This window comes from Lonchura striata, chromosome 20 (assembly GCF_046129695.1).
Source record: "Lonchura striata isolate bLonStr1 chromosome 20, bLonStr1.mat, whole genome shotgun sequence".
Lineage (NCBI taxonomy): Eukaryota > Metazoa > Chordata > Aves > Passeriformes > Estrildidae > Lonchura > Lonchura striata.
In genome coordinates, this window is record NC_134622.1 from 8,913,648 (window position 1) to 8,937,329 (window position 23,682).

At 44.8% G+C, this 23,682-nt stretch overlaps 2 protein-coding genes and 3 non-coding genes across 6 annotated transcripts in view; 1 reads left to right on the top strand and 4 right to left on the bottom strand.

The window, feature by feature from the left end:
- The window catches only part of TEX14 (testis expressed 14, intercellular bridge forming factor), a 32,999-nt gene extending 26,395 nt beyond the window's left edge, over nt 1-6,604 (bottom strand). Inside the window, exons 1-3 of the mRNA XM_077787558.1 lie at nt 6,469-6,604; nt 1,392-1,506; nt 741-906 (exon numbers count right to left, since the gene is read on the bottom strand). Of these exons, the coding sequence (XP_077643684.1) occupies nt 741-906; nt 1,392-1,506; nt 6,469-6,604 (417 nt within the window). The remainder of the gene's footprint in view (nt 1-740; nt 907-1,391; nt 1,507-6,468) is intronic.
- On the bottom strand, nt 2,744-2,957 carry LOC116184317 (small nucleolar RNA U3). Its single transcript, XR_004149079.2, has one exon. It is a non-coding gene; the product is annotated as a small nucleolar RNA U3 (small nucleolar RNA).
- Nucleotides 4,396-4,609, bottom strand: LOC144247266 (small nucleolar RNA U3). Its single transcript, XR_013340996.1, has one exon. It is a non-coding gene; the product is annotated as a small nucleolar RNA U3 (small nucleolar RNA).
- Nucleotides 5,498-5,710, bottom strand: LOC144247265 (small nucleolar RNA U3). Its single transcript, XR_013340995.1, has one exon. It is a non-coding gene; the product is annotated as a small nucleolar RNA U3 (small nucleolar RNA).
- Nucleotides 6,605-7,135: 531 nt separating the features above from the next.
- On the top strand, nt 7,136-23,470 carry RAD51C (RAD51 paralog C). 2 transcript variants are annotated; one of them, XM_021524896.3, is made up of 9 exons: nt 7,137-7,326; nt 7,987-8,245; nt 8,491-8,657; nt 9,655-9,788; nt 12,167-12,298; nt 14,405-14,471; nt 17,107-17,167; nt 19,616-19,676; nt 23,159-23,470. In XM_021524896.3, exons 1-9 carry the CDS (start codon nt 7,209-7,211, stop codon nt 23,264-23,266), a joined length of 1,107 nt encoding a protein of 368 aa, XP_021380571.2. In that variant the 5' UTR covers nt 7,137-7,208; the 3' UTR covers nt 23,267-23,470. The 2 variants fall into 2 exon arrangements, with proteins under 2 accessions (XP_021380572.1, XP_021380571.2); XM_021524897.3 differs by lacking the exon at nt 19,616-19,676 and having other exon boundaries at nt 7,136-7,326.
- Nucleotides 23,471-23,682: the final 212 nt, after the last annotated feature.

The following is a 23,682-nucleotide window of genomic DNA, read 5'->3' on the forward strand; positions in this document are numbered from 1 at the left end:
TATGTTATATATTGTACATTATATATTATACATTATATATTATATATTATATATTATATATTATATATTATATATTATATATTATATATTATATATTATATATTATATATTATATGCTATATACTGTAAATTATATATTATAGATTATACATTATATATTATATGTTATATACTGTAAATTATATATTATAGATTATACATTATATATTATATGTTATACGTAATATATTATATGTTATATAGTATACGTTGTATGTTATATCTTATATGTTATCTATTATACATTATATATTGTATATTATATATTATACTATACATTATATATTATACACTATAAATTATACATTATATATTATATATTATATATATAATATATAATATTGCACTATATATTATATATTATATTATATATTATATATTATATATTATATATTATATATTATATATTATATATTATATATTATAATATATTATACTATATATTATATAGTATATATTAATTATATATTATATATTATACATTATATGTTATATTTTATATATTGTACATCATATACATTATATATTCTACATTATACATTATATTTTATATATTATATACTATACTATATATTGTACATTATACATTATACATTATACATGATACATTATATATTATATCACATATCACATATCACATATCACATATGATAGATCTCCAGTGCAGCGTTGCAGGCAGGAGTGAGCTGCCCCAGCCCTACCTGGGCGCTGCGTTCCTTGCCGGCTGCCAGCGCCCACAGCCGGGGGGTTCTGCCCTGCTGGTCGTGCGCTCGCAGCTCTCCGCCCTCGGCCAGCAGCTTGCTGAGGATGCCCGCGCTCCCCGAGAAAGCGGCTGCATGCACCGGCGTGCTCCCGTCGTAGCAGCGACTGGGCAACGGCAGAAAACGGTCAGCAGCGGGGAATCAGCGCGGTTAACACGTTCGTGTGCCCCCAGATGACAGAATTGGGAAAAATAAATATATAAAGACAGCCTGAGTTTTAAAAAGTCAGGAGAAAGAAAATTATTTATATTAAAAAAATAAAATTAAAAAAAGAAAATGATTGCTATAAATAAAAAAAGAAAATTTAAAAGAGAATAAAATTATTTTATATTTACCTCTGAGGAGCTTTGGCTAAAAACTAAAATACCAACGTGCATCTTAAGCACTTCTTCATTTATGCCCAGTGAATATTGTGTTGGACAAGGACTAACACAATATTCACAAGGACGAACACAATATTCACAAGGACTAACACAATATTCACAAGGACGAACACAATATTCACAAGGACTAACACAATAACACAATATCAACCCGCACGAGGGTTAATTTTAATTAAAAAAAAAAAAAAAAAAAAGTTTGATACTTAACTGATTGACATCTGAACCATACTCCAGCAGAACATCCACTATTTTACCCAGCCCCAGCAGCGCAGCAGTGAACAGACAGGTTTGGCCCATGGAATTCACAGCATCCACAAAAACTCCTGCGAGGAAAAGCAAGATTCCAGGCTGTGCTTCAGTGTGGTGTAAACGGAATTTATATGTACTGTTTACATCAGAGAGATGGATATGTTAAGTATGAAAATATATATATATATATGGAAATATATATACATGGAAATATAAATGGAAATATATCTATGGATATCTATATATATTCATCATCTGTATAAGTACAAATGATAAAAGTAGATATAAGGATGGTACGATATAAGCAGATCTAAGTAGAGATGGATGAGTATATGTAACAGAGGAGAGAATTAATAAGTATGTAAATTATTCTTTATTAATTAGTTATTAATAAAGAATTATGTTGCGATTATGGGTATGACTACTATTATGATTGTGATTATTCTTATTATCCTTATTATTACTTATAAATAAATAAATAATTAATAATAGCACAATTTATGAATACATAAATAATATATATGTAATGTAATGTAATGTAATGTAATGTAATGTAATGGAATGGAATGGAATGGAATAGAATAGAATAGAATAGAATAGAATGCAATATAATAATAAATATAATATAATATAATATAATATAATATAATATAATATAATATAATATAATATAATAATAATAGCATAACTTATGAGCATATAAATAATATATATATGTAATGTAATACAATACAATGCAATGCAATAGAATGCAATACAATACAATATAATACAATACAATATAAAGCAATATAATAATAAAGACATAAAATCAATTAATAAATAATTAATAATAGCATAATTTATGAATATATAAATAATATATATAATATAATACAATACAATGCAATGCAATGCAATGCAATGCAATGGATGGAATGGAATGGAATGGAATGGAATGGAATGGAATGGAATAGAATAGAATAGAATAGAATAGAATAGAATAGAATAGAATAGAATAGAATAGAATAGAATAACAAGTATCAATAAATTAAGTCAATTATTCTTTATTAATTGCTCAGAGCATGGCGCTGGCAACGCCAAGGTCAGGAGTTCGATCCCTGCATGGGCCATTTACTGAAGAGATTAACCCTGTGATGTCTGTGGCCCTTTACAAGTCAGAACCTTGGCGATTTCCAATATTGCTCGCTTCGCTTTTACTCTAAATAAATAATTCCGAACCTGAATCAGCAAATGAGAGAGTGTCGGGTCTCACGGTAGCAATGGGGGGAGTTAATTCTATTTTTTAACCACAATAAAAAAGGGCCACAAACCACTCAGCCCGTGCTCTCTCCCTCCCGAGCCCCGCCCCGGGGACCGGGAACGGTCATCGATGGCGGGCGGCCCCTGCGCAGGCAGCACCGCCCGCCCGCCTCGCGCTCAGGAGAGAACACCTCGCTCCTCCTCGTGGCTTGTGACGCCGATCAGGGAAGATCACTCTCCTCTAGTGACCAACTACAGAAATGATCCCTGAAAGTATAGTCTTAGCCCAACCCCGCCGCCCGCGCCCGCGCCCAGCGCCGCCGCCCGCGCCCAGCGCACGGCGAGCCCCGAGCCCGCGCCCGGCAGCGGCGGGCGCGGCCCCGCCGAGCTGCTGCGGCCGCGGGAGCGCGCTCCGGGCCCCGCGGGAGCGCGCGCGCCCCGCGGAACGGCCGCGCGTGGCGCGGGTCGCGACGAACCCGGCTCATCTGCATGTTCTGGCCCCGCTGGCCAATCAGAGCGGAGCGCGCCCAGCCCCGCCTTCCCGCGCAGGAACGGCCACCGCGCTGTGCCCGCGCCCTCGCCGGCGGGCGCGCGGTCACGGTCAAACCCTGCGGCGCTACGGGAGGGGGGGAAGGCGCGCTCGAAAGCCGCACGGAGGAAAAGGACCCGCGGATGCCGCTCCACAGTGGGTGCACGAGAGCGGCCAGCGTGGCCGGGTGGCCAAGAAGGCCACCGGAGCGTGGCTTGTGTCGGCAGCGATGCGACCAGCGGGACCAGGGCAGTGAGGGTCCTCTGTACCCGGCACTGGTGAGAATCCTGCGTCCACTTTTGGCCTCAGCACGAGCAGAAGGACACTGAAGGGCTGGAGTGTGTCCAGACAAGCAGACGCACTCCGGGAAGGGTCACGGATCTGGGGAGCAGCAGTTCAGAGAGCTGGGGGGGCTCAGCCCGGAGAAAAGGAGCCTCAGTGTGAAAAACTGCATTGATCTGTTTGTTCGTCAAAAGGTGGAAGATTAGGGTAAAGTGTGGGGGTCGGGGCATGGAACTGGCAGGCTTGAGCAAAGCTGGTAACCGCAAGCAAATATTGTAAAACCATGTAATAACTATATATGGAAAAAAGATTTTGCAGGACTGGCTGGAACTGATAACCGCAGCGAGACCCATCACCCTTCTTGTGAAATCAACTGTTGCCAGCTTAGCACAACGCAGAGGAGAAGAAGAAAAGAAAAAAAAAAGTATAAAAAGGGACTGAAGGGAGGGAGGGGGTCATCCCTTGGCGGAGCACAGACTCTTGGCTGCACCCAGCGCTGTTTGCTTGCTATAATCAATAAAGAGCATTAATTGATCTTAAAAGGCTGAATCAAATTATTCGCCTCATTTTATAACACTCAGGAGGACTCTCACCCTCCCTGCCGCTGCCTGCAAGGAGGATGTAGGCAGCTGGGGTCCGGCTCTCCTCCAGGGAACAAGTGACAGCAGGAGAGGAAACGGCCTCAGGTCACACCAGGGGGAGCTTTCGGTTTGATATTAAGAAAAATTAATTCACTGGAATGTTCTCAACACTGGCACCGCTGGCCAGGGGTGTGTCGCCATCCCGGGAGGGATTTGCACGGCATGCGGTTGTGGCACTGGGGTCAGGATTGAGGATGCAGCAGGCAGCTACACCCGAATCCCTTCATCGCCGAGATCTGTTTTTAAACCACAATAAAAAAGGGCCACAAACCACTCAGCCCGTGCTCTCTCCCTCCCGAGCCCCGCCCCGGGGGCCGGGAACGGTCATCGATGGCGGGCGGCCCCTGCGCAGGCAGCACCGCCCGCCCGCCTCGCGCTCAGGAGAGAACGCCTCGCTCCTCCTCGTGGCTTGTGACGCCGATCAGGGAAGATCACTCTCCTCTAGTGACCAACTACAGAAATGATCCCTGAAAGTATAGTCTTAGCCCAACCCCGCCGCCCGCGCCCGCGCCCAGCGCCGCCGCCCGCGCCCAGCGCACGGCGAGCCCCGAGCCCGCGCCCGGCAGCGGCGGGCGCGGCCCCGCCGAGCCGCCGCGGCCGCGAGAGCGCGCCCCGGGACCCGCGGGAGCGCGCGCGCGCCGCGGAACGGCCGCGCGTGGCGCGGGTCGCGACGAACTCAGCTCATCTGCATGTTCTGGCCCCGCTGGCCAATCAGACGCGTTCCCCAAGCCGGCGGCGGCGCGCCCCGCCCCGCCCACAAGTGACGCTGCTGTCGCCGCCGCCGCCCCGGGCCGAGGGCGGAGAGGAGCCCCGGTGCCAGCACCCGCAGCGCGGCGCGGCTGCCGCCGCGGGCTGCGCTGGCTCCCGGCCTCTCCCTGCGCTCTCAGGGCGGCATTCGTGTACCGGAAAGAACAACCCCGCAGCGCGCTGTTTAATCAACTCCGGCCTTCGCTTCTCAGGGCTCAGCCTGAGCATCACGGATCGACTGCACGGGTTAAACAGCACCACAAGGAGCAGTTTCTGCCTAAACCCCATCAGAAGTTGTAGCCTGAATGACACGGGCTTCCAAAAGTGAAGAAAGGTAAATTCGGAAGAGGTTCCCCTTAGTTCCGTGTCACTCAGAGGAAACACTTTTAAAAAACAAAGCCCCCTTGCCCTGCACTAAGGGATGGGTCGAGAATGCCGTTGGTCTGAATACCTCCATAAAGCCGAAATCCGTGTGGCTGCTGCGCTATCTCTGGGCATCACCCGCTGCGGGTCACCGCAGCGAGAGCCTGACTGCGAGCTGTGTAGGAGAGGAGGAAACGCTCCTGGGTGAGGATCATCCATCCCTCTTAGTCTTTCTTTAACCACAATAAAAAAGGGCCACAAACCACTCAGCCCGTGCTCTCTCCCTCCCGAGCCCCGCTCAGGGGCCGGGAACGGTCATCGATGGCGGGCGGCCCCTGCGCAGGCAGCACCGCCCGCCCGCCTCGCGCTCAGGAGAGAACACCTCGCTCCTCCTCGTGGCTTGTGACGCCGATCAGGGAAGATCACTCTCCTCTAGTGACCAACTACAGAAATGATCCCTGAAAGTATAGTCTTAGCCCAACCCCGCCGCCCGCGCCCGCGCCCAGCGCCGCCGCCCGCGCCCAGCGCACGGCGAGCCCCGAGCCCGCGCCCGGGAGCGGCGGGCGCGGCCCCGCCGAGCCGCCGCGGCCGCGGGAGCGCGCCCCGGGCCCCGCGGGAGCGCGCGCGCCCCGCGGAACGGCCGCGCGTGGCGCGGGTCGCGACGAACCCGGCTCATCTGCATGTTCTGGCCCCGCTGGCCAATCAGAGCAGAGCGCCCAGCCCCGCCCGGCCTCGCCCTGGGGAGGTGCAGCTCTGGATGAGCGCAACCCACCGAGACCCGCAATCCTAAAACCGAAACTAAACCGCACCGAGTATTTGGTTCCTTGTACAAAATTCCCTGTTCCTATGCGGCTATATATCTGGTTGTCAAAATCCTTAACGTCTGAACATTTCTTAGCAATTCGCTTTACGGACTAAAACCCCATTTAAAGAGAATATTCCTACAGCTGTCTTTCAGAACTTTAGTTTTACAATGCCTCAGTTATGTCCTCATGAGCCCTTTACTTATAAAAGATTAGTTTTCTTTTCAAATAACTTGTTTTAATACATTTTTTGACTCGAGAACTATTCCCACTTAATGGAAAAGGGCAGCTATAAATCATTTTGTTAATGTATTTCACTCAGAAAACTGGATTCTACAAGCAGTATGCTGACTATTTCTTACCTGAAATAAAAGAACAGAGGAAAAAGTAAATATTTTCTGCCAATACTTGTCTAAACTTAGCTTTTACCTTTTTTCAGAAGCTTCTTCACTTTCACATAATTCCCTTCCCTGACATAGTCATGCAGTTCAGCTTCCGGGGAGTCTCCTTTTACACTTCCAAGCTTGACTGGGCATGGAAATGGAAGAGGGATGGGATGAGCCATCTTCTTTCCTGAACACAAGTGGGAAAAGGTAGGAAACACCATCAAGCTGCAAAGCACCTCAACGTTAATAACTTATTTCTGAACTTCAGAACCTGCTTAAAGTTACGTCTGCCTCCTGCAGATCTACCCAGAGCTGGAAGGGGAAATCGGCCTGTTACCCTCCCTAACAGCACCCTCTCGACCGGCCGCTGCGGGAGCACAGCGGGGACGGGAGAGGCGACAACCGGGAGTCCACGGAACCCGCCAGGAGCAGCGGTCTCTGCGGGGCACACAGGGGGACACAGCCAGCGGTGTTCCCGGGCGGGGCCTGCCCGCTCCAGCCCGTTCCCGGAGCCCGCGGCCCCTCGAGGCCACTCGCGGCCACTCGCGGCCCCTCGCGGCCCACGCGGCTCCGCTCACCCGAACGGCCCCGACACGCGGGAACGCCGGCGCGCATGCGCAGCGCCGCCGCCCGCCGGGTTCGCGCCAGGGTGGGGCGGGGGCGGGGCCGGGGGCGGGGCCGGCAGCGCCCGCCGCTCGCTGGGCGCGCCCGGAGCGCATCCGGAGCCATCCGGGGCCTCCGGTGCATCCCGGGACATCCCGGGACGTCCCGGGGCATCCCTCCATGCAGCGGGAGGTGGGCACGCTGCCGCTGGCCCCCGCCCTGCGCGCCCGCCTCGCCGCCGCCGGCTTCCAGACGGCGCAGGAGCTGCTGGACACCGGGCCCTGCGGCCTGAGCAAAGGTACCGGCGGCTTGCGGCCCCGCGGGGCCTCCCCGGCATCTTCCGGGCCCTTCCCGCCTTGTCCGTCCCGGGCCCTGGGGCGCCCCGGTGAGGCTTCCGGGAAATGGGCGCAGTGAGTAATAAAAGAAAATAGGCGAATGGTGACACTGATGGATGTCAATGGGATGCAGGAAAACGAAGGGATTCTGTTAGGCTCATCTCTCCTCTTTTTACTAGGTGATTGAGGCAAAATAAGCCTGTTTGAAGTTAGAAAATTGCCTTTTTCAAGGAATATATCTAGTGATTCCTTTCTGTGAGGGTGGTGAGGCCCTGGCACAGGGTGCCCAGAGAAGCTGTGAATACCCCTGGATGTATGGAAGTGTTCAAGGCCAGGCTGGATGAAGCTTTGAGCAGCCTGGGATAGTGGAATGTGTCCATGTGTCCATGGCAGGGGTGGAACTGGGTTGTCTTTACAGCCCTTTCAAACCCAACCAGTCTGGGATTTTGATTATCAATAGTTTTATTATCTATGACAGTAACAATTTGAAAATCACATCGTTAGTACCAGGGCTGTGTGCATGTTGTCCTGAGAGGGTGAATATGGATAATTTTGTGTCATGCTGCGGAATCAGTCACTGCTTATTAAATAAAGGTGGTGTTTTGTGCTTTTGGCTTCTCTAGAAATTGGGATCTCCAGGGAAGAGGCGCTGGAAGCGCTGCAGGTGGTGAGGCAGGAATGTCACGGGCACGCAGCAAGGACGGCTGGGGGATCAGGGAGCACCAGGAAGTGCACAGCCCTGGAGCTTCTGGAAGAAGAGCAAAGCCAGGGCTTCATCATCACCTTCTGTTCAGCACTGGACAACATCCTGGGAGGTGGAGTGCAGCTGACAAAAATCACCGAGATCTGCGGAGCACCCGGTGTTGGCAAAACACAGCTGTGGTATTTCAGTGTCCCGTGGCTTGTGTGCAACCAAGAATCACTTTTTGTTTAACTCAGCTATGAAATGAGTCCATTTTCCTTCTTGTCGTGACTGCAATGTCTGATTCTTCTCCAGCATTATAAATACAATAATGGTTGTACTGCTCCCTGTCCCGTGCATTCCTCAGCAGGCATATCACTCCAGGAGTGAGCAGGGACAGCTCTGGGATGCAAATATTGATCTGTATTTCTGTTTCCCATGGCAGCATGCAGCTGGCAGTGGATGTCCAGATCCCGGAGTGCTTCGGGGGCGTTGCAGGAGAAGCTGTGTTCATTGACACCGAGGGAAGTTTTATGGTGGACAGAGTGGTGGACATTGCAGCTGCCTGTGTGCAGCACTGCCACCTTATTGCTGAGGCTCAGCAAGAAGAGGGTACGTTGCCAAGTCATTTTTTTCTGGAGGAGGCAAGGATGGAGTGAAACAAGTGTCTCGTAGGCTGCAGTGTTGCTTTTGGAGTGTTTGCTGACAGCTTTTTATTTCCTCCTCTGTGTATCAAACCCTGAACTACATCTGTGTCTGGAGCAGACTGAGCTGGGCTACTTCAAAAATAATTATTTTTCTACATGGTGATTTTGTGAATGTTTTGATCTTGGGGGTTTTTGGTGGCATGTGGGATTTTGATGTCTGACCTTCCTCCTTTCCTCTTTTCCTTCCAATTTTTTTCAGCACCTTAATTATCATATTTGCAGCACCTTATTGATCATATTTGCACCTGTTGAGCAAAACTGAGTGCTTTGTTTCAAAACACAGGAACAGTTAGGGAAAGAAAAGAGGAACAGCAGAATTTTATGAGGCAATGTTGCTACTGAAGGCCCATAGAGTAAAACCGTAGCTGGAATTCAGCTCCTCCATAAAGTCAGTATAGCCAGGCTGCTTTTAATAACAGTTTTATTCTCTAAGTCATCAGTCTCTTGGGGATAAGGACACAACTTTTGTGTTGCTTATGGAGAATTTATGCACCAAACTTCTGTTTGAACTGAGGTAAAACGACACTGTATTAAATGAGTTACTGCCTGTATATTAAACAAGGGATGATTAATAGTCCCTGATGTCCTCTGGTGGCGTTCTGGCTTGAAAATGATTTACTGGAGAAGTTCTTGCTTCAGAAATAAATTTTTCATTGTTGGAGGCCTCCCTTGGAGGCTCCAGTGTGTCTGTGTGCAAATGCTGGGATAGCATCTGCTCACCACCTTCCTGACTTTCAAGCCAGATGGAAAATATGTTTCCACGCTCCTTACCTTGCCCGTTCTGTTTCTGGGGGCTTTGCTGTTGCTATGTGTGGAGGGCAGGGTTTGGTGGGATGATGAAAGTAACAATATGCTCGTACAGACTTCTGACTCATTTACTCATCTGTTTGTTTTGTTCTCAGATCATCGGAAAGCTTTGGAGACTTTCTCCTTGGAAAATATCCTCTCTCACATCTATTACTTCCGTTGTCGTGACTACACAGAGCTGCTGGCCCAGGTCTACCTCCTGCCAGAATTCCTGTCAGAGCATTCCAAGGTAAGGCTCGTTGCAGGCTTGTCAGGAGGTGTCACCCATCTTCACGCTGAAGAGTTTTTGTCTGCTGTAGTAACAGGAGTAAACACCTTGGTACCTCGTCAGCTTGGCAGTAAAATATTGGCTGATAGCAGAGTACAAATGTAAAGCCTTCTGCTTGTTTGCCTTTTCGTTCCCATCCCAATTACTCTCAAGAATAATTTGCTTTTGCCATCCTCCTGATTTCCACTCGGAGTTGAGGACACTGGGTCTGTGCTGCCACATGTTCCATTTCTGTGAGCACTGAGCTGTGAATCAGCACAGAACTGCTCCTCACAAGAGCCTCACAGCCAAGGGGTGTGTGGTGACCATGAGGGTGCCATCAGAAAGCCTTGGTGCCACTTTTTTTGCCCTAAAATAGCACTGAGGACCAGAAATATCCTGCACCATCCAAGTGACTCTCCTTCTTTTCAGTGCATCTTCTGTTGCTACAAGCAACCAGAGCCTGCAGCTTGACTCTTGGGTGGACTGCAGCCAGAAAGTTTCTTAGTGCCTAATGTCTTAGAGAAATGCTATTGTAAGGCAGATTTTCACCACCTCCCCTCCAGATTTCTGGGTTCTGCACTGCAGATCACTCCCTGTCAGGATCTGGGAAATATGACTGTGCCTTGTTCTAGCAGAGCAAAAATCAGTGTTGAATTAGAATGTCTTTTGCATATATTCCAAAATTTTTCATTTATGGGAGCTGTCATGTTCTGGAAAACACAGATGGGAGCCTCACTTGTGCTCAGTGTAGTCTGGTATTTCCCTTTCCCTGCCAGGTACTAACGGTGCCCTGTTGTGTTTGCTCTTCTGGAAAGTACATGGCTTCATTAGCACAGTTCCACTGGGCTGCAGCTCCCTGGAACCATCTGTGCTGATTATCTGGGCTTGGCCTGCAGCCTGAAGTGCTGAAGGTTGCAGGAGAACCACAAGACCTTCTGCTGATTCCTTGGACAGGCTAGAAGTGACTTGACAGATTGCTCATTGCAGTCCAGCTCTCATTTAAATTAGTCTGATCCCTCTGGAGCCCTGTCTGGGACCACAGGAAGCCTTCAGATTTCAGGGATTTTAGGAGAGAGGAAAAGTTGTAGAAGTTTAGAGATAAGAAAGATGTAGAGTTAGAGGTCCAAATGTGCCATTTAGAAATACGAATTCATTTGAGATCTTGTTAATAAAATGAGAAAGACTGTTAGAAAATGTTCTTGTGGTAAAAAACCTAATTTTTTAAGGTCTACGAGAGCCAAGCTGGCATGGACAAGGCAGGTGTTACCAAGCTCTCTTTACACTTTAAATACTTTAAGTTTTCCTGTCTGCTCTCTGGGAGAAATTTAACTAAATTGCATCCTGCCTGGACATACTTGTGATAGCCAAGTTATATAACTATGTATATATTCCTGTCTAGCATGAGTCATGTTTATGCTGTTAAACTCATTGTTCTTAAAGAAATGATACGTGAGGAAAATGTAGATTCATGGAAAATAATTTGTAGGAAGGAGGGAAAATGAGAGTATGATTAATGTCTTCTTTTAATCCCAACTATTTAATCTTCTTTTGCAAATTAAGGGGTTTTTTTCAGTTGGAGGCCCAGGACCATTTCAGAGTGATGTCTGTGCAGGCCTGTATATTCCAGTTGTAAAGAGGCTTCCCAGTAATGAATTAAATCAGTAATGCAGAAAATCAGGATTTTTGTGTTGTTTCCACTTGGTTATTTTGTGCAGGAACTTATAGACACCAGGGATTTGAGTGGCATCTGAATATGCAGGCACTGTTAGACCATCCATCTCCCTCCTGTATTTCAGACTTGGGTCATCAAAACAGCCACAACAAATGAAGTTAGAATAAATCAAAATCCCAGACTAATGTTTATACAGTGTCTTGAGGGTGATGAGCCAGCAGCTGCAGCGTGCTCTGACTTCAGCTAATGATTGCTACAAAAGAAATAATTCAGCAAAGCAAACATCTTGAGGCAAGATAGATCCTCAGCTCCAGTGCAGTGTGCCTGGAATGCCTTCAGGCATATGCTAAACTCTGTGTTTCCAAGACAGATCACTGATAACAGCTGAGTTATCTCAGCAGTGACTCTAGGGAGCCTGAATTCTGATTCCGATTGGGATTTAATTTCTGAGGGAGAAGGTGTATTAATTGTTGTTTCTGGAGAGTTGACTGAAGTACAGTTCTGTTGTTTAATGATTATTTTCTCCAGCTTCTCCTCTGCAAGGCTTTAAGTCCAGCTTTGCCAGTCGTGTTCACCTAAGGATGAAATAAAACATTCCAGTGCACTTAAAAACAGGTCTTTCTGCTTTTTGTCATTTTTTAATAGGATAGTAATGGCAGTTTTTTATCTTTTCTCCTGCCTTTAGGTCCGGCTGGTGGTGATTGATGGAATTGCCTTTCCCTTCCGCCACGACTTCGAGGACCTGTCCCTGCGCACGAGGCTGCTGAACGGGCTGGCACAGCAGCTCATCATCATAGCCAACGACCACAGATCAGCTGTAAGTCCAGGGCAGGCTTCCATCCCAAAAGATGCTACTTTTTTTTTACAAAGAATTAAGGAAATGTGTCTCTAAACAGCAAAATAAAGCTGCAGTAATACTCTCTGCATTCACTCTTGCTAGTTTAGTTGGTGAATATAGAGGGATCACAAAGGCAAAACACCTAAAAGGTGGGGTAATCCTAGACTTGAAAAAATAAGTAAAATTTGCATCAATAGTCTCCTGTGGATCTTAAGTGGTAGCATTGCATTTCTAATGCTCTTTGCCATCATCTCCAATGATTTGCTTGGACAATGAATGCTCCTCTGCTGACTTTACCTACAAAAACACCTGGGAGCATTCAGCAGTTCCAACACAACTTTCCACTCACTGTTTAAAAATAAATATTAGCATTCCTAGGGAGGAAAACCACTATCTACTGGATTGGCCTTCTCTTCTGGCATCCATGGAAACCCAGAGCCTCCTTCCTGGGCATTGTTTCTACGTCACTGACTGGAGCAGCAGACCCGCAGCCAGCAGATGGCACTGGGAAGCTGCAGCTGTTCCAGAAGTTGTTTTTGAAAGTCTCTGACAGCTCAGAGAAGCGTTGTTCAAGAATTGGATCTTCCCCAGCCCTCAAAATGGTGCTCCTGTCTCTAACAGTGTCCAGGTGACTTGTGACCTTGTCACCCACAACTCTCTGGCGCAGTTGGCTTTTGTTCTGAGCTGCTAAAAATAAAACTCTTCTTGTGCTTCCTCTGGCAGCTGTGGGAAGGGAAGAGCCCAGCATTCCCAAAGTGTCCTGACTTGAGCTGTGGAGCTCCTTCCTGCTGCTCTGGGCACCAGGGAGATGATGTTCCAAGATCTGCACAGCCTCAGGTTTCATGAGTGCTTTCCCCCACAGTTTGGTACCTGGTGACCTTGAACAGCGGCTGCTGTCATTGTACAATGTTTTCCTTTGGTCAAGGATAAAATATAGAAATAATTTCTTCTGAACCAGGCAGCAGTTTAGAACAAAGTTGCTAAATGAACTCTTGCTAAAGGAATCAGAGCTTCAGGAATGGTTTTGCTTGGATTGGCCCTCTTGTTAGTGGTGTCTGAGTTAGTTCCATGAGCTGTGAGTAGGCTAAATCCAGCCTGCATGCCAGGGATTGCTGGTCAGGCAGCTCTGGATGCTCTAATATGGTAGGAAGTCAGATCCTAAAGCTGGACTCAGAGTGAGGATGCCCAGCCCTTCTCCAGCAGGGAGATGAGGAGCCTATTTGGGGCTGTTACCATGCACTTGTGATGAGTTACTTCTCTAAAATGTGCAATATCTATGCCGGGCTCTCAGCTGTGTGATTGTTTTAGGGTGTGCTCAGTGGAACTCTTTGCTCTCACATACTTTTCTGAAGTACTCCAACAAGAATCCTCTGAGCATGTCAAACAATGGAACTCTCTAGGGTCTTAGATGGGGACAATTTTTCATTTTTAATGAACTTTGTCATTAATATTCCTGGCTCTTTTCTGTCTCACCCACCCCCACTTCTGCCAGGGATCTAACCTAGACTGTCTGTGAGCCTCCCACAAGTGACTGGGGCTGCGAAAACACTCCCCCTCTCTGTCTGTTCACTTCCATTCTGCTTTGTGTTGTACCCACATGTGCATTTTTAGACTACAAGGCACAGAAATTCAGTTAATCACCAGGCTAATGCACATTGTGAGCAGCACCACCAAGTTCATTTACCCCAGGGACTGAGAGCTGGCTCCTCATGGAGAGCCAGTGCAAGTCAGCTGCAGCTAAACATAGATCCAGACAACATTTAGGACAAATGTTGTGGGATAAATAAGTTGTGTGGAGCTTGTCTCCCTTGGGGAGGGAGAAACTGAGAGTTCTTTAAAGTCTTGAATGAAAGAAATCTCCCATTCAAACCAAAAATACATTTTGCAGGGTAGTCTTAATTTGTTTTGAAAAGATGAGGCACGCTTACCTTAATGAAGTTTCTCTTCATTACTGTTGCCAGGAGTTTTGCCTGAGTAACTGCTTCACCAGTAAAAACTTTTTTGAAAATTCCCTCTCTTCCCTCCCACCAGTAAGCTGATTTCCAAGAGATTTTCTTATTTTTTTGCTTCTGTTTCCTCTTTCAGGTAGTTCTGACAAACCAAATGACAACAAGGATTGGACAAAGCCAGTCCACATTGGTACCTGCTTTAGGTAAGTGTTGAGCTTTGAGTTGAAAATTGGTATATTAATTCCTTTCCTTCGGCTGTATGTACAAAGATAGATAATCCAAAAATGTGCCTGGGAGCTGTAAACCTCTGGCAGGGATGTGGTGAGGAGAAGGTTAAATCACTCAAAAAAGAACCTAGCTTAATGGTTGCATACCCCAAACTAAGCTGCAATTTCCTAAATTCCCTGAGAACCATCTACTGCCTCTCCCAAACAGTTTAAATTGTTTATTTTCCCATTACCCTTGAACATGTCCCGTTAATTATTTGCAAAGGCATTTCATAATTGCTGTATCACTGGAATTCTTTGCAGTTATGATGTAGAGGGAAGTTCTGTGGGGGATCCTCAGGCACAGCCTGCCCTGAGCCAGGTTAAAGATTTTTTTTTGCAGGCTGCTCCATTTTGCCCTGTAATGAGCAGATACCTCATCCATGCCTTTCTGCTGCAGTCACAGGGGAAAATAAAACAGTTCTGAAGTGGAGATTTCTACAAATTAAGGAAAAGTTCAACATTTAAATCTTATTTCAGGCTGTAGCATTGCATTATTTTATGATTCACTTAAAGGGCACAAATTCTTCAGTTTCTGTGAGCTAAGTAATGATTCTTTTGCTCTGAAGAGGAGAGAGAAGGGGACAGTACAAAGGCAAAGATGTTCCCAGAGTCTGTACAAGCACCAAACCATTTGGCAGAGCTAGAGGGTAAAATGAACAAACACAGCCCACCTCCTGCAGGAATGGGGAGAACATGGAATTCAGAGCTGTGCAGGCAGACCCAGCTCCCAGGATCTGACCCTTTTTGTCAGTTTTGCCTCTTGCTCTCTGATGGATTATTTTTGGCAGCCTTTCTGGCTACAAACTCAATTAAAGCTAATAGAGCCTGTCTTTTTTCACTGGCCAGCATTGTTTGGGAGCTCTTGTGTTTATTGAGTCATGGGGACAGTAAAGAATGTGAAGACATTCAGGGAAGTTTATAAGTCCCAGATATCCTGCCTTGCCTTGTGCATATTTTCTTTCACAAACAATTAATTTGACATGACCTCCTGTGGAGCTGACTGTGACTCTCTCCAGCATGTGTGACCACAGTATTGTTAAACTGAGCAGTGTGAACTCTTCCAAAAATGCAACTTGGTACCAGTTGGGAAAATATTTAACCAAGTGCTTTTGATGCCCTGCTCTGAAGAGATGGTGTTTCAAAAGCCTCATCATAAAGGCTAAAAAACCTCCCATTGCTCCATGGTTTGGTGTAGCCAAAGGAACTGTTGAGGGAGGAGTCAGCAGCAAACCCCCAAGTAAAATCACTAAATTGGGTTTTTCCCCCCATTGATTGGTAAGCATGAGAAACAGTTTTTTCATGAAAGCATTAATCTCTAAACTCTTATTCAGCTCCTGAGCAGAAGGGAAGATCTTAATTATGAGAAAAAAAAAAAAAAAAAGAAAAAGCACAGATGCTGCAAGGTATTAAGTCAGGAGCTTTATGAAGGGGACAGTTTTCTTTCCCACTAGTGATGGCTAAGCTGGGTGTTCCTAGACATTTCTACTAAATATATTTAGAAAGGAGGTCAAATATTAATCTACAGGCAGTTCAACTCAGAAATATCTCATTTTACAGTAGCATTTTTCACTCATATTCAATGCAGTTGGAAATCTGCTGGTGTGGAATTTGTAGCCACTGTAAAATGTGTTTTGATCTCTTCCTCAGAGCTGTTTCTGAGAGCCAAAATCTTTAATCTCAACTGAGATGTAGTGGAGCAAGATCTGGCGAGATGCCTAAAGGGTCTAGGTCTTCATTACAGCAGGATCATTTTTTTTCCTTCTCTGTGCTCTAATAAATATCAGAGCACAGGGGGCATGAGGGTCTGGGGATGTGAGGGAGGCCAGGGAGGAGTGGGCAGCAAAGAGCAGGTGCACAGGGAAGACTTGACTGGTTTAAACTGCAGTCCATCTTTGGAGTGCTGACAGGGATAACCAGAGGAAAAAGCACCCAATAAAGATGTCTGTACATTGACTTGTGGTCAGGTGCAACCTGAAACATTGGGATTGAGCCCCTGGAGTAAGATAGAAATCTAAACTTCCTTCTTTCTTTCCACCACACCTTCCTGCTTCTTGCAGGTTGTGTTATTTTGCATTTTGCTGTCAGAAGCAGAAGATTGCTTCAGGGGTCCTTAATGCTTTAATAATGGTTGACTTTCTCCAAAGCTGGCGTCCCAAAGGGACTGATGTTTGTTCATAATTATGCCTGAGAGACAGAATATCTCAGTTCTGAGCTAGGATTTAGACCTCCTCACCAGACTTCTTCAGTAGTAATTAGACAAATCTCTTCTTCAAGCTGCCTCTGTTTTCAAGACCTTTCTAGTACCTGTGCTTTGTTAGGCATCCAGGAAATTTTTTTACAAATATGGAAGTATTGCATCAAGATTTCTGTAAAACACAGACTAGAGAGGTTATTCCTTTTTAGGTCTATTTGTTGTGAAATCCTTGCAAGTATGAAAAAGATGTGATGCATTACTGCAAGAAAGACATATTTTGTTTTAATCACAGGGGGTTTTTGAAGATTAATTTCATTTCAGCTTGCTGATGCTGGTAGTGTAAGAGATAATGATCTGTCATTTTGTGTTCCTCAGGAGAAAGCTGGGGACACGCTGCCACCGTCCGTTTAATCTTCCATTGGGACAACAGTCAGAGGTGAGGGAAAATGTGAGGAAAATCCACAAAAATACAAATATGGCACTGGAGAATCTTTCAAATGGGCCATGGGGGCCAAGCAGGGGTTTGAATTTGGCTCCTGGCCTTGCTGTGCCACATCCCAGGCTCCCAAGGCTCGGGAATTTTCTCATTTAGGCTGGGACAATGTGGGCTGAACTGTCGGGCTCCTCCCCACCATGGTGCATTCTTCCTGACAAGCTGTCATGGTTTATAGAAGTGTAACATCCTCGTGGCAGTTGTTGAGACACAAGGATTTAGGATCTGGTGGCTGAGCAGAAAATTTATTTTGCTATCTGCATTTTACAAGATAGGGTTGGGTTGTTTATTTTTTAATAAAACTCTTGTCATTTTAATGTGAATTTTTGCCATAGTGCAAGTATTAAGCTGGGGGGTTACAAGGTGATTTTTATGCCTCTCTCTGAAGAGGTGTAATTTCAACAGTATCATTATAAAGAACCTCCCACTCCTCCCTGGTTGGCTGTAGCCACTATAATTTCTTTGAGAAGAGTTTTTTTTACTTCAGTGTTTCCAGAGATACCAAAGAAGGCTTTAAAGACACCTAGCCTGTAACCTTCAGGACAGGCTGCTGACCCTGAGCTTCAGGGGTTGAACCTTCAAAAAACATGTGAAATTCTGTTTGTTGCAGTGAGACCTCCTCTGTTGCCTGGTTCTTTGTTTCCCGTCTTTATATTGCAAGGTCATTTCTCTTTCCTGGTTAGTTAAATTTGTCCTAATTGTAATATCACCATACAGCAGCTTGAGATTAAGGAGCTGTGCTGCAATTCCCTAATCTTGTGGAAACTAAGCAAAAATGGTGCTAGAATGTTGTTTTGCAGTGTTTTGCTTGTTGAATTTGAAAGAAAAATGCAGTGACACTTTCTTGGGGAGTTTTGTTTTTAAATTCTAAGTTTGAAGGCAATGCAGGATGATTACAGCAGGCTGTTTAATTTGGAATTAAATTAACATCACTGATTAGTTAACAGTCTTTTTAGGACAAGTTGCATCAACATAATGATTACAGAGTGAACAAAAGTTAATTTTATATATGAAAAGAACTTTCTTCTTCTGCAACAGAGCTAGGAAGACTGCAGATAGAAGTCCCAGAACAGAAGCCAAGGAGAGACAAACCTGGCTTATTTACTGATGTAAATCTGCAGCTAACATGGAGTGGGGCCGCAGAAACAGCAATTCTGGATACAACTGTAAAAGCAGAACTAGCTCAATGCTGCCTAATTTTTGCACAGGCTACTTACAGCTGATCCATTGTGGATTTTATTGTTTTTATATCAGGGTATTAAGGCACAAAGATCGTTTGAGGATCCATTTGCCTTTTAAAAAATATTTTTTGAATGTGCTTTGGCCAAGTTTTATACCTGTTTCCTTTCTCTCCACTCCTGAAAATGTCAGAGCTTAATTCTAAGGGTTCTCTTTGCTGGGAGAAAAGATCCTGTTGAGTCAGAGGCTCCAGCTGAGCTCTTGTGAAAGCCTGGCTTCTGCAGCTCCAGATTTGGGCAATTTTGTCAAGTATAACCCAGCATTTGAGTGTTCTGAGGAATTCCCTGTGTAGCTAACATGAAGTGGCAGCGTTCCTCAGGCTGTAATTACGTGCTCTCTAATAGAATGGCACCTCAGGGAGGAAAAAACCCCCCAAAAATAATTAACAGGATTTTTGGCAGGGTGTCTTGCTACAGAGAGCAGAACACTTTCTAGATTGGCTTATGTAAGTGTGAGTTTTGGGGAGGTGGGCATGGTGCAGCCCTGACAAGAGTTGAAAACCCCTTTCCTTTTGAGCTGCTGTGCAATTTTCTCTCTATATTATGCAAGCATTTACTGTAGAACACAAATCAAGGTGTGTTGCTTAGAGTCTAAATGCAGCAAAGCAGGGAAGTATCAGAGGAGAAATAAAAGGGAAACTATTTTCTCAAGGTTGTGCTGTGTGTCAGTGGCAAGGGCAGGCTTAGAAATAGAACATCTCCAGCCTCTGGGTTATATTGACAGGCTTGGGAAATCTCTGGAAAAAGTCTCCATAGAAGTACTGGAATTCTTGAAGGTCTCTCACATCCTTGAGAGGTCAAAGAACAAGTGATTAATGGAGTAGAGAAGAGGTGTGCTCAAAACCATTTTTGTTTGCATTTTAAGAAAGTGACATTTGGAATTAATTCATGATGAATATTGTTCCAAAAATGTCATCAAATACTGTGATGAAACAAGGCTAATTAATCATTCACTCTTTTTAGTAGGTCTAGATTGTGTTTGAGCTGACAGGTCATGTAAGGATGGGAATCCACAGTTTGAATGACCTATATGAAAATACATCCCTTAGAATTCCACTGGTACTGTAGGAAAATTTGGTTCTGGTCACTGGGCTATTTGGAATTTTTATTACTGTATTAATTCATCATAATTCCCTGGGGTTTGTTTTACCAGGTTGGCCACGTTGTACAAATCACCAAGTCAGAAGGAGTGCACCATAGCCTATCTCATCACAGTGAGTGTTCCTGTGGGCATGGACGTTCCCAGGGGGGAGCACGCTGTCAGCTGGAAAGGAATTTCAGACAAATCTCAGAATGGTCTGATTTCTTAGTGTTGCTTTTCAGCTGCCTTCTGAAGGGAGGCAGTAATACTGGGATAACTCCAGATTTAGGGGTAATTTGCTCTTTTTCTCTTCAGAAAAGTGACCTAGCATTTTGTCTACTCAAAGTTAAGATACTTTTGATTTCCAGATCAAACTTTTCAGGCAGCCTGTCCCCATCTGTTCTGCTGCTGGTGCTGCTTATTTTATCTGCCCCTGAAGTTAACTTTTGCCCTAAGTGCAGTAACCAAGGACAATCTGAGCTGTATTTTGGAAACTTGAACCATTGTCTCCCTGGTCAGGTAGGGTGTGGTTTCTCAGGTGGCTTTTTACATTTGTTCCAGCTGAATTCCTCTTTTTAGGATGAGGATGACCAGAATTAAACCTGATATTCCAGAGGCCTCTGCAGAGTTTTGTTCCATAGGTATTTCCCCATCTCTGCTTTATGTGTGGTATAACCCAGGCTGTGTTTATCCTACACTGACCCTACAGCCAATATACACAGATTTTTCTCTTCTGTCCCTATCATAGAAGGAGCTTCCAGCTTATGGCTGGAGTCCTTATTCATTCCTAGTTAAATCCTGTGATTATTTCCTATTGTGGAGTGCTTAGATACATATTAATGAGAAGAGATGCTGTCTAAGCTGTATTTAGGTTTAAAAAGACAGTACCACTCAATTCTTACATCCTCAAATGTCACACCCATAGGTACAATTCCATAACTATTTGCTACGTGTCCTCATGGAAACACGTTGCCATAGCATTTTCTGCAGGTTTTAATGCTGCCATCAAATGAGATTCTCAAACTTTCAAACAGAAATCAGTTTTTTTCCCCGCTACCCCTGAATGTATTCACCTGGACAGAAGAAATACTGCAAATATATACTTTTATAAAGACTGAAAGGGGAAGTGGGACTACATCCCAAGGTTGTTGGGATCATGTGATGTGAGTCCTTTTTTCTGCAGCTGACAAACAGATGGATTTTATCTCAGACAGTTTAATTGCCTTTTTCTTTCAGTTTTATAAGCATCATGAAACAGCTATGCTCTCTTTTGTATGAATGTACACTATCTTGAAATAGAGTTAAGAGTGAATTCTAATCAAAGATTAGTTAAAATTTAAGATTATCGCTGTGGTTTTTTTCCCTTAATCCTGATTAATTGCTTCAGTAGATGATTTCTTTTAGTAAGAAATTGTATTATCTCAATTTATTTCATGAAATTCAGGTCTGATAACAATATGTTGTTATCATTTCTCATTCAATAGTTAAACTGAAAGATGTTAACACATGTCCCGTGTTTCCAAGTCAGATTTGTGTATAACCAGCAAACAACAATAAAAAAAAAGATATTTTAGAAAGTAATTATTCCTTAGGAGTCAGAAATGGGCAAATGAGGTGCATTGGTACCACTGGCAAAGTGGCTGCTCAGTACCCATGAGCTGATGAAATGTGTAAATTCATGAGTGAGCTCTGGGCTTTTTTTATCCCTGTCCTTTCCAGCACACTGGAGTCAGTCACCACTCTGAGGGGGCTGTGGAACTCCTCTCCCATGAAATCCTTTCTTCCACAGGCTGATAAGGATTCATTCTTAAATGCAGAGTATAGAAATGGCAATTGATTTATGCACAAGGGAGTAAGTAGCTCAGCTGATTCACCTGAATTTCCCAGGAATGTGACCTGATTATTTCATAGTGAAAGACAGAGACGCAGGATCTAAATTCTGGGTAGGAATTGTGTTTGCCTGATCTGTGGAGGGTCTGCCAGGCCAGCAGTGGGAGCACTGCTCAGGTAATAAACACATCTACCCCTGCCAGTCTTGCTGCAGAGGGTGTGAAATCCAGAGGACATTAAGGAACAATTCAAAATGAAAGACTGAGCTTTGTCCTTGGTTCCAGCAGCCACCTCCTTACCATGTGAAAGCCACTACCAAACCTCAAAAATATACACAAAATCCTTGTATTTTCAAGGTGCCTGCTTGTAGCCAAGTGCAAAACATCCATCCTGGGCAGCCTGCTTTATGTTCTGGCCCTTCTAACCCTTGGAATGCTTTCACTGGGAGTCAGCATTCTGGATTAAGTGGATACTTGGCTACAGATCCACCTTTGTGCCTCAGGGAAATGGCAGAGATTAGATGTAGTGAAACATTAAACTTGAAGATTCCCCATTATGCTCCTTAGAATAACACTTGAGTTGCTTATAAATAGCAGAGGGGCTGCACAGATCCTGCCCTTGTAGCAGCTCTTGCTGTTTGTTCCTTTAAAAAGCCCAGGCTGGGTGAGGTGAGGCATTCAGAAATAGAAATACAGGAATGGGAGACTTAAACAAGACATTTTGCTGGGATTTGGGATTGATCTCGGTGTGGGACACACTGGCATTTGGGAAGAGTCACCTCTGATGGTAATTCTGCCTGCTTTCCTCACACTGCACCATCCCAAAATGTCAGTGTTCCTGAAATGCTCTCGTCCCCACATTGACTCTCCCTGAGCATTTTGGATCAGCAGAGCAATTCTGTGTTCTGATTAATGCCTTTTCCTTGCTAAGTCTGCACCGAGAGTGTTCACTGAGCTGTCAGCAGTGCTCTCTGCACAGCATTTGGCTGGAGATGGGAATTCAGAGAGTTGCAGGCTTCACACAACATCTCATCATCTCCATCTGCATCCATAATATGTTTAGCTAACTGACTTTGAGATCTTTCATATTTTAAAACGGTTAAAAATTAAATTGTGAGCTACAGTAACAGAAAATATGAGTGGTACTAGGCCAGATAGATCACTTCAAGCACTCTCCTGAGTAGCAGCATGTAGTTTTCACTTCTCCATTTAGTTTTTGGCAGTCAAAGGTTTTCATCCCATTGTGTCCCATAAATTACTATGCTGGAACAGTCTTTGCAGTCTAGAGACAGATTCAGCTCTGCTGTTCCCTTACAATGTCTCATTGATGTTTTCAGTTCATTAAGTAGGTACATGGAACAAAAATATCCTAGGTTGTAGAAATTCACAGTTTTGTTTCTGAAAATGACTGAGGCAATTAATCCAGTCATCTCCTTGCTTCTGTGGGAGCTGATGGATTTGTCTTTTGATTTATTTAAATAGGCAACATAAGTTAATTTACAGAGAAGCAGTTTTTCATAGCCATAGGGGTGATAAACAGTAAAATGAAAGTGATAGCCTGGTTGGTGAAAATAAAATATCTTTAAAAAACAAAATGAGCAGACATGAGTTGGCACATGTGTTGTAAAGTTTGCAGTGCTGAGCTTAACCTGGTCTATAAACATTTTGTGGCTGCTCATCCCGAATGAATGGCAGCATGATCCTTCATTCTGATCTTCTGGGAACTGGTTACTCATGCTTTCTATCCCTACAAGCCTTAGCACATGATTTTCCTTTCATCTTCCAGTCCCATGGCTTCCGAGATGTGCAGCCTCCAGCTGTCACTCCCAGCACAGGAGGGACTGAGCTGAACCCTCGGAAAAGGCCACGGACAGAGGAGGAGAAGTTACAGTGATTCCAAAGTGGGATGTTAAAAACCTGCAGGAGAGCAGTGGCAGAGTGAACGTGCAGCCAAAGGCAGTCTGAGAGACTCAACTTCAGTTCCTGCTCTGGACTTTATTTTAGCATTAAGACTGCAGCGTGCAAATTTCTGTGGTGTAAAAATCCTTTGTATATGGCATAATTGTACTTTTATAATAAAAATCTGTGTTTTCTATAAGAGGCAGCTTCAGCTTTGGGGTTGGGGCTTTTTTGTTTGGGTTTATTTTTAAAGGGGGGGTGGATGTGGGGGCTACAACTCCATCTTTTCACACTGGGTAAAAAGACAATGAAATGAGAGCCTCTAGCACGGCACATTTAATGACAGGCATGTGGATCAGTCATCTGGCTTTGTGTGTACTTGAATTTTAAGGAGGTTGGATGCAGCACTGT

What these genes read in the sequence shown, in the direction of transcription:
- RAD51C (XM_021524896.3), top strand. Translation starts at nt 7,209, where the DNA reads ATGCAGCGGGAGGTGGGCACGCTGCCGCTGGCCCCCGCCCTGCGCGCC. An exon ending in CATTGGGACAACAGTCAGAG is followed by an intron (nt 17,168 to 19,615) that starts GTGAGGGAAAAT and finishes TTGTTTTACCAG; the next exon opens with GTTGGCCACGTTGTACAAAT. An exon ending in CCATAGCCTATCTCATCACA is followed by an intron (nt 19,677 to 23,158) that starts GTGAGTGTTCCT and finishes TTCATCTTCCAG; the next exon opens with TCCCATGGCTTCCGAGATGT.